Source organism: Merops nubicus, unplaced genomic scaffold (genome assembly GCF_000691845.1).
Source record: "Merops nubicus isolate BGI_N331 unplaced genomic scaffold, ASM69184v1 scaffold7756, whole genome shotgun sequence".
Classification (NCBI taxonomy): domain Eukaryota; kingdom Metazoa; phylum Chordata; class Aves; order Coraciiformes; family Meropidae; genus Merops; species Merops nubicus.
In genome coordinates this window covers 101,833-117,758 of record NW_008615598.1, presented here as the reverse complement: position 1 = coordinate 117,758, position 15,926 = coordinate 101,833, and the positions used below count along the sequence as shown (strand labels likewise).

The window sequence follows — 15,926 nt, the reverse complement described above, 5'->3', positions numbered from 1 at the left end:
TCACTTGGATTTCTGTTCAGAAATTGAAGAATTTACAGTTTTCTCTTGGGTATTTTCTGTCTCTTTCAAGGTACATGTAGGCTTCCTTATTAAACATTTAATTTCAGCCATATAAAATATTCTGAGGCATTTCAGGTGTGCTTGATTCAGCATTACATTTGGTGGTAGCTTCTGAGGTGGAGAGGCAGAAAATGCACAGGACAGTAGATATTGGTATGCCTAGCTTATTCAGGGTCAGTAGATAAGCAGGACAGTACAATCTGTCCACCAGAAACACATTTGATTCTAACCAAAATATGTCTTTGGGAGTTGCAGCTAAACCAGTTTAACATCTGTCATGAATTTTGTCAGGTTTTTGCTCTTACAGAACTGCATGCATGCCTCAGCACTCCGGCTGCCACCCTTCCTGTCTGCGTGAGTTTTCAGTAACTCCTAAGCAGTGTATTTTCTCCAAGTTGTGAGTTTTTCTGGAAGAATTTATTAAATGACTGTGCTCAAATTGGTATAGATTCTTAGCTCTCCACCATCTCACTCCCCCTCTTTTTTCTTTTTTTCTCCTAAGATCAGTCATGAGAAGAAAGTGGCATATTAACCTAATTCAGCAAAATATTACCTTGTGCTTGAAGTAGAGTCCCTGCTAATTTTTCTGTTGGGTTGGAGCGTTAGACTGTGATAGCTGTGCATAATCTAGAGATACCTGAGATAGTAAGGTCACTTGCCAAGGTCATTTCTAAGTCCAAGAGTGGCTTTGGTTCAAGAAGGCTGCTCAGTCTTTTGATCTTTTTCCTGCAGGGTGTTATATTGTGGCCAGTTAATTTACTCCATGGTGCTTTAACTTTTCAGTGGTGTAAGTGACCTGCAAAGCATATTAATGTGGGTGGTGGGTTTGCAGCAAAAAAGGCTTATTGATAAAAAAACAAAGGTATCTGTCACAAGATTTTAAATACGGTACTGCTTGGAAGGTGGACACAAATGCTTGCTCTGTGTGATGTGGCTCAGGCTGATGACTGTAGCCATAGAAAATGGTACAATAGCCCTATGACTTTCAAAAGTAGTTGAAGGAAAGACTGTTGCAGTAAGCTATCACTGGGTGGAAAATTTTCTCATGGTCCATCTTGTAATGATGCATTCCCAGGCATTTCTGGGTACAAGTTCCCTCTGTGTCTTCACTAGATGTGTCCAGCAGGCTCTCCAAAGCCACTTTGCATGTGCAACAACTTCATGAAAGGGCCCTTTTATGATGGAAAGATTGAAAATGTGCTCCTAGCGTCTTTAGTTTTACTGGAAAATGACCATATTCTTTTGCACACCTGTTGTGTCAGTCATACTTTTAGCTTTGCAGAAAAGGAACAGCTGCTCTGCAGGCGAAGAAGCAAATACATGGGCCTTGTTCACTTCCCCACTCACTCAATTCCCTGCAGTGCTGGAAAAGTAATTACAATTTTGTTAAGGTTTAACCATTTCATTTTGTTAATTCACATATGTGCTTGTACATTAGAACTTCTCAGCCTTGTAGGTCACAGGTGGCCACTTTACTGTATGAGACAGAGTGGTCAGTATTTACTAATGAGGTTGGACTTTCTTCCCCGTTAGGTTTGGTATTCACCCGGTGGCTGGCCGTATGCCTGGTCAGCTGAACGTACTCCTGGCAGAGGCTGGTGTTCCCTATGATATTGTCCTGGAAATGGATGAGATCAATGAAGACTTCCCAGGTTAGTATAGGAACTATAAGTTCCCAGTAGATGGGATTTGACCTTGTCAGGGTTTATTTGTCCATTTTTATTTTATTCACATGAGTATTTTAAAAATAGAAAAGCTCAGTCTGAGCATTTAGTTTCTCTTTGTGCCTGTTGTGATGCCACTCCAGAGGAGCAGAGGTCTTTCTCTTGCAGTCTGAGTGCTCTTCCAGCTGATGGCAAGTGACCACAGAGCAATACAAGAAATAGCCTAAGGAGCAGAAAACTGAGCAGCAGAGAGCACAGACAAGTAAAACGAAAGGAAATATTGAATGCAGGAGTACAGAGAAGAGTAGATATTGGAGGGGAGGTCAAATAGGCTCCTAAAACGTGTTTCATCCAGAACCAAGAGGTTTGTTTGGTCTTTTTTTATCACTGTTACTGTTCCATACAGGAAAACTACTGTTAATTCTTCAGGTCAGGAGTTGCAGGCTTGATCTTGTCATGTCTTGCAAAGCAGTATAGCATTGAGCAGTCAGCTTTTGCTTTCTTATGTCTGTATTTACAGACCAGGTTTTTCATAAGAATATTCAAAGGAAGAGACAGGCACAAAGATCTTTGAAAGTGATGATACTATGTGTATATGAAACCACATATAAACATCAGAGGATTTATCTTTTGTGTGGCAGAGTGGTCTAATGAGTTCCTTGAAATTGGGTTGTGGATGCTTGCAGTTTGCTGCAGGTAGTTGATAGCACGCTTGGACTCTTACATGCAGTTTGCCTGATAAGTTCATAAAATATTTGTGAATGAAGTTCCCATAAATGTTTGTAGAGTGTTTGCCTTGAGGGGAACTTTTCTAAAGATCAGATTTAACACAAAAATGTGCATTAGCCTCAGTGTTCAGGTTTCAGATAATTCTTCAGCAGTTTTACTTTCTTTGTTTTGTTGCAGAAACTGACTTGGTCCTTGTAATTGGTGCAAATGATACAGTTAATTCAGCAGCTCAGGAGGATCCAAACTCTATCATAGCTGGAATGCCAGTTCTTGAGGTCTGGAAGTCCAAACAGGTGAGATTAACAGAGTTGTGTTGGTATCTACCTTAAGCAGCATGCTTTTAAAAACAGGGTTTATAGGATAAGCTAACAAGCTACTCCTACTCTTCTGGTTTACCTGAGGAGCTTTTATGAAAGTTGTCCAACAGAATTTGCGACTGTCATGCACTGTTCATGATTTTATGATCATCAGCAAGTGCTTCAGTGAGGCTAATGATGGCTGCAGTAGAAAAGACTGATAGAAGTGCTTATACAAAAAACTGTGATGAGAACAAATTATTGTTTTGCTCACATCTGCAGCTGTGAAGCATTTTGGTACAAATACCTGCTTTAAGTTGATTGGAAATTTGATTGAGAACTTCAGTGTTGAAGTGGAGATAATGAAAATGAATAATACACTTCAATTCAAAAACCAGACAAACAATGAGTGGTTGGGTTGAGTAGAGAGCTTAGTCCGTCCAGACTGAACTGTCAGTTTAATTATCTCCCCAGTTTTACTCTTTAAAAGCAACATTGTTTGATCCAAGTGCATCTACTTGAATTACGTTCATGCAAAATCTTTACTGTCTTGTTCTGAACCCAGTGGTAGCCTCAGTTCTTTTGTGGGTTAGCCATTCAAATAGTCACAGGTACATAAGTTTTTTGTGGATAGCTATGTGTTGCTGTTTAAGAAATAAACTTGTACATGGTTAAAGCTGGTAAATCTTCACAGTTCTTCTGCTGAAGCTGCTGTGATTAACTAAGTTGACATTTAATAGCTAAAACTGGCTGAAATTTATTTATTTATTTATTTATTTATTTTTAAATCTTGTGTATGAATTAAAACACAGTAGTAGTCTGGAGAAGTGCCAGAGTACTGATGTTAATGAACATCTGAATTATGTTGCTATCAGGGAATTGGTCTTTTAAAGTAGTTCAAAAATAAAGAACCTGCAAAAACTCTTATGTTATAGTCATCAGTGCCCATCTTACTTTGACTCTATTACGTGGAATAAAGTAAAAGCATATGCATATGTGCTGTCCACAGTCCCTTCATCTGACATGTAATACTGTGTTTAACAGTAAAATGTGTCTGCGACTGGTCTGGATGTCAAATTGTCTGCTATATTAAAATTTGAAATACGATTTTGCAGCAGTAAGCACCATGTTTTGGCCAGGGACCCCTCTTCCTTTCCCATCGTTTGTGGAGGTTGGGTTTGTGTCGTCTTTGTTTGTAGGGGGGCACGGTGGCTGTTTTTTGCTGTTTCAAACGTGAACTCTTTATGTGCAGGTCATTGTTATGAAGAGATCTTTGGGAGTCGGTTATGCAGCTGTGGACAATCCAATCTTCTACAAACCCAATACTGCCATGTTGTTGGGAGATGCTAAGAAGACTTGCGATGCCCTGCAGGCCAAAGTCAGGGAATCATATCAAGGCTAAATAGTGATTTATATTCCACTCATGAGTGCGACTACAGTTTTGTCACAGAGGTCATGGAATGCAAGAATTAGGGGGGTCACTTGCTGTCCTGATGCAGCCACCACTTACAGAAGGCTGCATTGACTCCTAGGAGATGTAGTTCAAGACGGAGAGCGTAGGCTCTTATAGAAGGATGGGCACATCAGCCCTTCAAACTATATCTCCCATGAGGCAATGCATTAAAGAACAAAAATGTGCATTTTAAGGTTAACGTTGAGCTCTTAGAAGCAGGAACTAATAACTTGTGGTCATCTTCAAGTAGTTACTGGCTTCCCTCTCCTTAGTGTTTGTACTGTCATGGAAATTCGCTGAAAAATACTGTGCCAAAATTGTCTTATCATCAAAGCTGTTCTTTGGCCAGTATGGACAAAACGGCTATTTATTTCATCAAAACTTCAAGCAAAATTACAAACAGATGCACGCAGTTGCACATAGATGCTTACATGGTTTGAGACTTTAAACATAATGTTCCTATTCATTTGTGGGTTTTGTGTATGGATGCTGTGAATCAGGAACATTTTAGGAAAGTTACTTTTTGAAAAAATGTTCCACTTTGTAGTGCACATTTACAGTATGTAAAATGAAACGCAGGATTTCTGGGACCTACCAAGTGATCTTCAAGCCGGACATGGAAATGTGCACTTACTTACACTGCTTGACTGTTGTAAGCAGCTGCTAAACTCTCCATCTTTTCCAGTCGTTGGCTCTTTAAGCTTCTGAGGAGAATCGTGGTCCAGTTCTGCACAGGCAGAGCATCTTGTGTGCCTGATGTATTCACAGAATTTGGACCACGGTGCTTCAGGTTTTATTCACTTAAGACTTTTACTTGTATTTACTACTTGAAAATGTAGTGATGCCTTCTAAATTACATTTTTTTGTGATGCTGGAAAAGGCCTTTTTAAACATTTTTTTAAGATGCTGGAGTTCATTATAATTTTTCTAAATAAATAAGCTATTGTTTGAACAGCACAGAAACATACCATACATACAATCCAGTGTTTTGATTATTTGATTTATCCCTGATCTAATTAAAAGCACTGTTAAATTTCCATAATAATTTCAGCAAAGAATTAAATTAAACTATGACATAGATTTTTGGTTTTATTACGTTATGTGTACTTGAGTGGAACTGAAATATTTGGCAACCAGAATGAATTTGTGTTTCCATAATGATGTAGCAGTTGTCCACAGTGACAAGGGAAGGCTGAAGAGAAATGGCTGTATGTGTGTTAGAAAGCATTCATATCTGCGGAAGACAAACTATGACGAAGTAGGTCTTGAAATTAATCCATCTGGATAGATAGAACAAAATTTTTTTTTTTTATTCCACCATGTATAGAGATCTCATATAGTATTTCTACTTAGCTACCTCTGTTTCTATGTGAAGATCCCTTGAAACGCAGACTTTGAAAATGTAATGCATTAAAGAAATGTAACAATGTATGAAAGAAGCTACCTTTTTTCCAACTCTTTTGTATAAATTGAAATAAAAATTATCATGTAAGCATTAATATGTTGTGCACTGCAGGAAAAGACTTGTAATTAAATTTTAATTTAAAACGTCATGGCAGCTATATTCACATGTAGCATATATGGCCTCTTGATTTCATTGTAGTCAACTTTGCTTTTAGATCTGCAAAAAATAGGAGGGAAGTGAGAGAAAGGGAAAGACAAATAATCTCTCTCTCCCTCCCAACTAAGCAAAAAGGGGATTTGAAAGGATTTATTATCCTAAAGCATTAATTTTTCTGTTGTCAAACTTGAAGTATTTAACTGCAGTATGCAATGTGTCTCTGCTTATAAGTAGCTGATATCAGACTTAGCTTTTCATAAAAAAAAAAATAGGGGATACATATTTTTTTGTCCTTTGTATTTGAGAAACAACCACATACTGTTATGTTGGATCAGAGGTACCAGCATTATCTATAAAACTGTGCTTTAGCATGGAACACCAGGTAACTGTTGAAGCACTAATAAAAGGTCTGATTATTTTTCTTTATTGATCATTGTCTCTTTTCTCTCCTGTTGTGTTTCCTGACTAGGTAAGTAGTCTTAGATTCTTTCTGGGATTTAGAGCATCAAAATGACATCAAAGATTGCTGAGACTGAAGAATGAAGTGAAAAGGAATCATAATGAAATATGTGTATTTTCTTTTTTAAATTGGAATGGTTCTTTAAAATATTCATTCTGCGTATGTCTGAAGTCACCTGACTGCAGCAGCATCACTGTAAGCTTTTCTACTAACTGAAGAGGGTTAGACAGCTTTAGAGAGTAGTTGATCACAATATGCATTGCTTTTTTGATATTAAAAAAAAAAAAGAAAAAAAAAATAGCTGGAAGACCTGACTTGGCTGAGTACTTCATTTTCCATTGGCTGAGGTGCAAGATGAATCCTATCCCTTTGAGTCTGATACATGTAAGTTTGCTTCAGTTCCTAGTTACTTAGTTCTACAGGTTGGTCAGCTTGATTGTTGTGATGAATTAAGTTTCTACCTTCAAAGTGAATGATAAATGAATAATTTTACCCATCTCATAGCCTTTTCAATGATATCACCCAAGTCTGACATGCAACTTTCACGTTTTCTTCAAGCTTTGTCAAGTTGAGGCTTCAGGTCTTTCAGAGGCTGCAGCTTGGCCTTGTTTCATGAGGGTAACCTCTCTTTCACCTTGACTGATGAGCAAGGTGAAAAGAGATGATTTCCTTTGCTGCCGCTTTTGTACATTACATGGCCCAATCCTGTTACAGTGCCCTTCTGAGAACAAACTGTTTTCACCACCACCTCATGGCAAACCAGAGGAAGATTCTGCTCTTATCCTTCTGACAAACCCAGTTCTTTCTGTGTCTCCTTGTATATCATGTGTGAATGATGGCTCCCAGTCTGTCTTACTTCGGTAAGTCAGTGTTTTCTTATATCCAGATGCAACCTCACGAGTACAAAGTACAGGGGAGTCATTGCTTCCTATACCTGGGGGCTATACTTTTACTGATGTAGACCAATACACAGTTGGCCTCTGCTGCCAGCTTGTGCTGGTTTCATGTTCCATGGTCTAATGGGACCATCTAGCTTCCCGCAGAGCTGCTTTGTGACTAGTCGGCTGCCCACCCTGTACTGATGTATGCTTTTATTCCACCCAGAGTAGTGGACTTTGCACTTGCTTTGCAACATAATGAGGTTCCTGTCAACCTGTTTCATAGCCTGCTGAGGTCCCGCTGGCAGTTGTGCTCTCCAGTATATAATTTGTTCCTGCAATTTGCTAAAATCTGTGAGCTTGTTGTGAGTGCTTTCCTTCAAGTTGTCCACATCGGTATTAAGGACATTAGGAAGTGTTGACTTCAGTACTGCCCCTGTAATGAATGCTGCTGGTACTCCACCAGTAGCTGGATTTCATACTACCATCACAACCATGAGTCTGGTCGATACTCCACCTGTGCAAATTATGCCACTAATGTGCCTGGATACTGTGAGAGCCTTTGTCAAAGGCCTTCCTAAAAATCAATCAACATCCACTCTCTTCCTGTGACTGTATGATCAGACGTTTCACTGTAGATGGCAGTCAGGTTGGTCAGGCATGGTAAAAATCATGCTGCCAGTTCCTAGTCCCCTTGCCTTTCATGAAATTTCCAGTGGAGTTTGCCACGTAACCCTCCCTGGGTAAAGGTTAGGCTGCCTGGCCTGTGTCCCTGTCCTCCCCTTTGCTCCTCTTGAGCAGGTGACCTGCTTTTCAGATCAGAAATTAAATTCAATAACTTTGTAAAAGCTGGTCCTGCTAGCTAATACACCATGTACTTTCTGTCCTGAAAAGTACAAAGTATTGTGTTGTGATGGAAAATTGGCTTTATAACTTGTAAGTATGGGAAATTCACTGATTACAAAATTATGAGCTTGCAGTTATGTGATCTGTTAATCCATCAAACTGTTTCTCAAGCTCTTTCTTCAGTCTGGAATTTTATAAACCCTGTCATAGTCTAGTGAGTCATACATATCCTGCTATATTGCTTCCCTGTAGCAAGCATGTAATTTCAGCCCATTCAGATAGTAAAATTTGGGATTGAACCTACTTTTGTATTTTAGTTTAAATAAAAAGCTGGCTCTTGGAGGGAATTGAGCTGGGTGTTTCCATTTGGTAAGTTTTGGATTCTGGTGCAGATTTGCCTTGGAGCACACAAATCTGGATTCTTTTGAAACTAAGATAGAAGGTTCATTAGAACCTTGAATGAACATTCAGTCTGTAGGACCAAGTTAGAGGGAGTCAACAGTAAACAGCCTTAAACATAAGAATGGATTTCATATCCTTAGCACCGAGTGCCTTGTTTGCCAGGTTTGATTTTATTGTGCCGAAGTAATTGCTAAGGTCGACTTCCAGATCTCCAGAACATAGGAGAGAATGAAAGAAAGTAATTCACTTTCTTCCATTTCAAGGCTTAATTGTCTGTAATAAGCTAACTTAAAATTTAAATTCAAAAATTCAACACAAACAAAGAAAAAGTTGTTTTTCCACAGGCACATGTATACTTTTGTATAAGCTTTAAATTCTGCTGGAATACTTTACAGGCAGGAATTTGAATACTGGGAGATCTGAACGCTGTGCTGTGTACCTAAGCGCTGCAGTTCAAATACTCATTTCATGACTTGCAATTAATATTGTTCCAATAATATCCCTGTTATGGGGTGTGGGGTTTTTGCATACTCCCAACTGCTCTGCAGCTGCCCAGAGGGTCTATTACATTATCTGTGCAGCTGATGTGATGCACCTTTCTTCCTGAAGGGAAGGTATGTACTTATGCATTTTCATAAATGGGCTTAGCAATATTTGAAGCTCCAGACTCCCAAAAGGTAATGTTTTGAAGTGTAAAAAAAATCCAAAAATGTTAATTTAAGGTATTACTTGAGAAATAAAGGGACTAAGTTGTAGCTTTTATTCCAGGACGATTATCATAATGACTTCTAAGGGAAGAACTTTTTTCTCCAGTCACAAAGATACATGAGAAATGTTAGCTAATGAGAAGAGAGTGAACAGAAAAAAGTCTGTGAGGAAACGTAACCTAGCTATTCAGATTTCTCTATTTCAGTTTTGCCTGGAGACAGATTTTCCTGGAGAACTATGGGGATTATACACTTTAACTGAACATTTATTTGCATGGGTAGTTTGTGTTCTTCCCTTAAAGGCAGTTGATCAGATTTCTTTTTCCCTGTATGCACCAAGGGGACACATAGCCTTCTACATCACTCCGAAACCTGGCACTCCGCAGTCCATTTTTTTTTGCACAGCATATGTAAATTACAAATTTATAATCAGTTTTATTTACCTGTTAAAGAAATGGCTTTCTGAATTCTACATTGTTAAGTTTTAAATTCATACCGTTTGGCACTTTTTTGAACTCTGTAGGTTGTACTTCTGCAAAGTAGTTTCAATGAGACAAGGCTGTAGCAAATAACCAACTACAGCTGTCTTTGGAATATTATGTGAGCAAGAAGTACAAAATATGCCTGTTACACATTTAGAAAACAGGGTCAAAGTGGGTCAGACAAGATGAGGAAGAAATTGTATGTCAGAGAAGTAAAGTAGCCGTGCTGCCAAGATCAGACCTTTGCTTCACATGTAAGTATAGCATTGAAAATAAGGTTTTGCACGATGCAGTTCTGTTGGATGTGCTGAATATGACATTTACGATAGTGTGATGTTTTGCAATTAGGTGTGAGATGAGGAAAAGGCCTTGTGTGTCTCTTGACCTTCTTTTCCTGTCCCTTGTTCGCAGAACCCATAAAACTGGTTATTATCCAAACTTTTCCCTATTAAAGGAAGTAGGCAACAACGGAACTGGAGACAAAAGGGCTGAGGGGGCTTCGCACTCGGTAAGAAGTGTGTTCTGGAAGAAGATTACAGTTGAACTCTAGCACAGCATGAAATTAAGTTATTCTATTACATGGTCAGTCTAACCCATAATTTAAAAAATCCCAAGCAGAATGGAAACTAACAGCTAGTGAGCATAAAAAGCTCAAGCAGATGTTAAAGCTGTCTCATGCAATAATAACTAGCAGTTGCCATTCTCCCTATTAAAATCTTACAGATGTGGACAGGAAAAACCCTTTGGTTTTCTGATTTTTACATTCTCGGAAGCTTGTTGTTGTAGGCCATGGTACAATGAACTCAAGTTTTCAAGTGTTTTATGGTGGGTTTGTTAATATGTGGAGACAACATAGGAACCTGGTTCTCTCCTCTAATTTGTAGGCAAATCAACACCCATTTTTCGTCAGCATTCTGTCCCCAGACATATCCATTGAATGCTAGTTTATTCAACTGTATAATATCAGGTAATCCAATTCTATTTGAATTTTAAGAACAGAGAAGTGTAATCACCACAGTGCAATGTGCTAAGTATTGCTATAATTTTCATGTTACGTTACTGATGTAGTATTGACTTCTTTATTTAAGCTTCCAGATATATCATAAATCACACTTTAACACTGTTTCACAGATCAAATTGACTAGGTAGAACGTTACCTATGGAGCTGCTGAATTTTGCCTGTAGACCTCAGGGTCCATTTTCTTCTGCAGGTAATGGAGCAAGAGGTATTTGTTGTCTTTTAACCTACTTGTCCCTATTTTGGTTTGGGTGAAATTATTACGGCATTCGGTTTTAAATACTAACTTTTGCTGAGGGATCTAATTCCCGTTTTTCTCCTCCGGAGGTAATCACCTTTGCATTTTTTTGTGGAGTTGGTCTTACAGGGAAAAAATAGAGCTTACTGTTCTGTATCTATGACTGTTGCCAAGCTAGAAAAGGCAGGCAACTTCCTGTCTCTGTTGTAGCCCAACTATTGTGGTTGGCCCTAAAATGTTAACACTGCTACTGTAACACTTGTTTTCAAACACAAAGCTGCTCATTTTTCTTTACTAAGATGATAGTGAGGCACTGGAACAGGCTGCCCAGAGAGCTTGTTGATATCTCCTCCCTGGAAGTGTTCAAGGCTAGCTCGGATGGGGGTTTGACCAACCTGGTCTAGTGGAAGGTGTCCTAGCCCATATCAGAGGGGTTGGAACTAGATAATCTTTAAGATCCCTTCCAACCCAAATAAATCCATGAGCCTATGATTCATTTGCTCTTTAATATAGTTGTAAATCCCTTATGTTCTTTAAAGATCTGAATAGAGTGAATATGGCCTGAATGGGAGATGAGATGAATGAGAAACTTCAGTTTCAGTTTGGAAACATACCCTAGTGTATTACCTTTAGATTACCATAATCTTCATGTGTTGCAATTCCTCAGATTATTAAAACATTGATCAAAACAATGTTGGGATGAAGCTTAGGTGACAGTGAAGACCAAAATGCAGTTCAAAGAGCTCACTGTAACAACTGGTGTAGTATGGCTGATAAAAAGACTTGTGCTAGTTGTCCTGCAGATGTGCTGAGCTGATCTCCCTGATGAATTGCAGCATACCCCTCTGAATAAGAAGGAGGCATTTGAAATTTCATGTCCTTTGTTGACATGACAAATGAGGAAAATTTTCAAAAGAAAGTGAGTTTGACTTTTGTAACAACTAGTTCTTTCACTGTATTCTGGGACCAACTTTGTGGCTTTGGGCTGAAGACTTAAATCAGTGTTTGAATGAGTGCGATATCCTTCCATCTTAGAAAATGTGCAACGGCTTAAAAACAGCAACCATTTAAAAAATAAAGTAAGTAGTAGTCTCAGCAACACATTGTTTCTGTGCAAACATTATTCTCAAATTAATTGTTGTTAAAACTGTTAGCTTGTAAAACCAAGAAGAATAAAACGGGATCTTCTACCATCCAGAACCTGGAACACATAGAGTCTCCAGACTTCTCCTCTACTGGTTTTGTGTTTGTTAGGTGGCATTCTACCATGAGTTTTCAATAAACCCGTAGCAAAGCTTTCCATGAATATGGTAAGTAAGTTCTCTCTGAAAGTAGTTGTAAAAGCATTTTACTTGTCTCTTTAATTCAGTAAAAATGTTCTAGTATTTAGAATATACGTCTTTGAGAAGATAGTTTATTAGAATTGTTCCCACAGGCAATGTTTTTTTATTTTTATTTTATTTTATTTTTTTTTTATTTTCTGAAAAAAAGCATGTTGGTGAGGTGGAAAAGTCAATATTTGAACCTTAGTTTTCAACCAGTATCTCTTTTTGGTTTATCTTCAAAATACACTGATCTGACTTTCAGCCAGACTTACCTAATAATATATTAGGTTAGGACAGGGAAGTAGCTCAGGTTTTGATCTCTTTGACATTTAGTTTACCATACCTGAAGACTGATGTTCTTTGCAGGAAATACCGAAGCATTCTGCTAGAGTTTAAATTAATTAATATTTTTCCATTTCCAAGCAGAGGTGATATCAGCTCTCTTTTGTATATTTAGCTCCAAAAATTCCTTCCTTCATGGTATTTTCTTTTAAGAATACTTGTAATTGGTTTGGGAATTACTCTGATTAACTTGTAGTATAACTTTTATTTGGTTCATTTTGTGGATGAAAATAAGTTTCATTAATTTTTTTTAATGGTCTACATTTAGTATTGGGGAAAGTAGCCATGGTTAATAGGAATGGAAACACGGTAAAGAATGATCATGGTTTGTAAGAATTACATTGTGTTCAATACAAAGATAATAGGAAGGGGAATGGGGAAAAATAGGAGTTGGACATAAAAGACAGCTTTTTGTTGTTTTTGGTGTTTTGTTTTGTTTTTTATTTATTTTTTAATCCACAAATTTCAGTGCTCCTAAAAATAGTTATTTGTGATTTTTTGTCAGTATTCACAAGCTACCAAAAGCGAGGCATTTAAGAAATGTAAATGTTGAGATTTTTATCTTTGAAATATGAAATTCATGTTTTCTGGTTAAAGTATAGGTAAATCATTATCTCCTTGCTGCATATTATTTCTTGTTTTGAAAATGTTTGGGGGAGGGACCAGAATAAGGGACAGTTGAAAAGAAGCCCTTTAAAGAACAGTGTGATTCAGACCTTTGTGTCCTAGAGAAGGTCTGATACTCTGAGAAGGGGAATCATGGCTGCCCTGTAATGCTAATACCTCTACTTTACAAGAAGAATTAGGACCTTTGTCACCCCAAACACTACATAACAGTTCAGAATGTGGAATATGAGTTGCCACAAATAAGCACATCTTTTAAGGCTAGTGTTTTGCCATAATTTATTAAAATCCTGTAGGAATAAATACTGTTGAGGGCCAAACAGTGGAGATAAAGCTCTGTTTGTACGTGTGTTGGTGTATATAACTGTGAGTTGTCAAAATATAGATTTCAGCTGATATTTATCTCTACAGATACATTTTTCTCAAACATTTAAGACTTACATACACTGCTGCCTGGTTACACATCTAGAGATTTTTTTGAAAGCTTGTTCCAGAAATGTCAAAGTTAGCTCTCTTTGGCTTAGCTTGTGTTCCCATTACCACTGAGAAATAATCCTTGTGCAGAATGTGTAATGGAGCAGTTATGACATTGTCTTCTGAAAAAGACCTTTCCTTCTAGGGGAGTTGGCTGTTGCAATTGTTTGGTGGCCTGTTGTTGTCATAACAGAACAAAAATGAAAGGGTGAGTTGGCATCTTTTATTAGGCAACTGATGTGGTTGGGAAAAGAATAGATTTTTGACCTCATTTTCTTCTTCTAGTCAGAAATGGCCTTGTATTCAGCTTTGAAGGATGTGTTATCCTAAAAGCCTGTCTGTTTCCTTTTCTAGCTGTATTTTCGAGATCATCTAAAGAACGTTAAGGTGCATAAGTCCATAGGACCTGATGAGATGCATCCCTAGGTCCTGAAGGAACTGGTAGATGAAGCGGTTAAGCCATGAACCATTGTATTTGGGAAATCATGGCAGTCTTGAGAAATTCCTGCTCACTGGAAAAGAGAAAACATTACCTCTATTTTTAAAAAGGTTGAAAAAGAAAGACTCTGGAAACTACAGGCCATTCAGTCTCACTCCTGTGCCTGGCAAGTTCATGGCATGAATCCTCCTGGAAACTGTGCTAGGGCATGTAGAAAATGAGGTGATTAGTGACAGCCAACATGGCTTTGCTAAGGGCAAAGTGTTCCTGACAAATCTGGTGGCCTGCTATGACAGTGTTACAGTGTTGGTGGATAAGTGAAGAGCAACTGACATCATCTACCTGGACTTGCGCAAAGCATTTGACACTGTCCTGCACAACATCCTTGTCTCTAAACTGGAGAGACAGTGATTTGATGAATGGGCTACTCAGTGGATAAGGAATTGGCTGGATGGTCACTATCATAGGGTTATGATCAATGATTCAATGTCCGAGTGGAGACCAGTGATGAGTGGTGTTCCTACGGGGTTGGTATTGGGACCAGTGCTGTTTAACCTTTGTTAGTGACATGGACAGTGAGATTGAGTGCACCCTTAGCAGGTTTGCCAATGACACCAACCTGTGTTGCAGCTGACACTCTCAAGGAAAGGGATGCCATGCAGAGGAACTTCAACAGGCTTGAGAGGTGTGCCTGTGTGAATCTCATCAAGCTCAACAAGGCCAAGTGCAAGGTCCTGCACATGAGTTAGGCCAATCCCAAACACAAATTAAAGCTTGGTGATGAGTGGATTGAGAGTGGCCCTCAGGAGAAAGGCTTAGGGATATTGGTGGATGAAAAACTGAATGAGCTGGTGGTGTGCACTCACAGCCCAGGCGGCCAACTGTATCCTTGGGTGCATTAAAAGAAACATAGCCAGCAGGTCAAGGGAGCTACTCCACTCTTGTGAGACCCACCTGGAGTGCTGTGTCCAGCTCCGGGGCCCCCAGCATGAGAAACACATAGACCTGCTTGAGCAGGAGGGCCATGAAGCTGATCAGGGGGATGGAACACTTTCACTGTGAGGACAGGCTGAGAGTGCTGGGGTTGTTTAACGTGGGGAAGAGAATGCTCTGGAGAGACTTTTTTGCACCCTTCCAGTACTTAAAGAGTGGACCTACAGGAAAGATGGGAAGACACTCTTAATCAGGGATTGTAGTGATAGGATGAGGGGCAACAGTTTCAAACTGAGAAGGCAGATTTAGATTGGGTATTAGGAAGAAATTCTTCACTGTGAGACTGGTGAGACACTGGAACAGATTGCCCAGAGAGCTTGTGGATTCCCCCTACCTAGAAGTGTTCAAGGCCAGGCTGGATGGGGTTTTGAGCAGCCTGGTCTAATAGGAGGTGTCCCTTCCCATGGCAGGGTGTTGGAACTAGGTGATCTTTAAGGTCTCTTCCAAGCCAAACTATTCCATTATTCTATGATTGTTTGGTCTTGAATTATTCCTACAAAGCTTCTTTGCTGTGTAATGTACCTTCTAACATTTCTTATTGCTGTGGCATCTAGAACGATTAGATATTAATGTGGTATTAAAGCTATCTGGTCTGTTTTTCTAGTGTTTATTTGTAAGTTACTTTGCCTGATTTTCATTAGTAGCAGTGTTTGTTGACTTTCTCATTTTAAATTCTCAAATATTTTAAATTTTTAGATAGGAACTTAAAATGGTATGCATATGTTACTATTAATATAGAAAAAAAAATTGAAGCATCTTATTATAAGTAACCTACAGCAAATAAATAAGTTGTACATGCATGATGAATAGGTATAGAGGATATTTCAAGGCAGAGAAAAAGGGCAACATTTTAAAAATGCTATATTATATTATCTAGCATTGTTTCTTTCAGACCAGAGTACTTGATCTGAAAATTTTATTAAATACTTATTTAA

General features: G+C 38.5%; 1 protein-coding gene across 1 annotated transcript in view; it reads left to right on the top strand.

Annotated features, from left to right (window-relative positions):
• LOC103775125 (NAD(P) transhydrogenase, mitochondrial-like) overlaps positions 1–4,469 on the top strand; it is a gene marked incomplete at its 5' end in the record, with an annotated part of 23,022 nt that extends 18,553 nt beyond the window's left edge. The window contains 3 exon segments of the mRNA XM_008942569.1: positions 1,594–1,712; positions 2,631–2,746; positions 4,002–4,469. Coding sequence (XP_008940817.1) covers positions 1,594–1,712; positions 2,631–2,746; positions 4,002–4,151 — 385 coding nt within the window.
• Between the last annotated feature and the right edge of the window lie 11,457 nt (positions 4,470–15,926).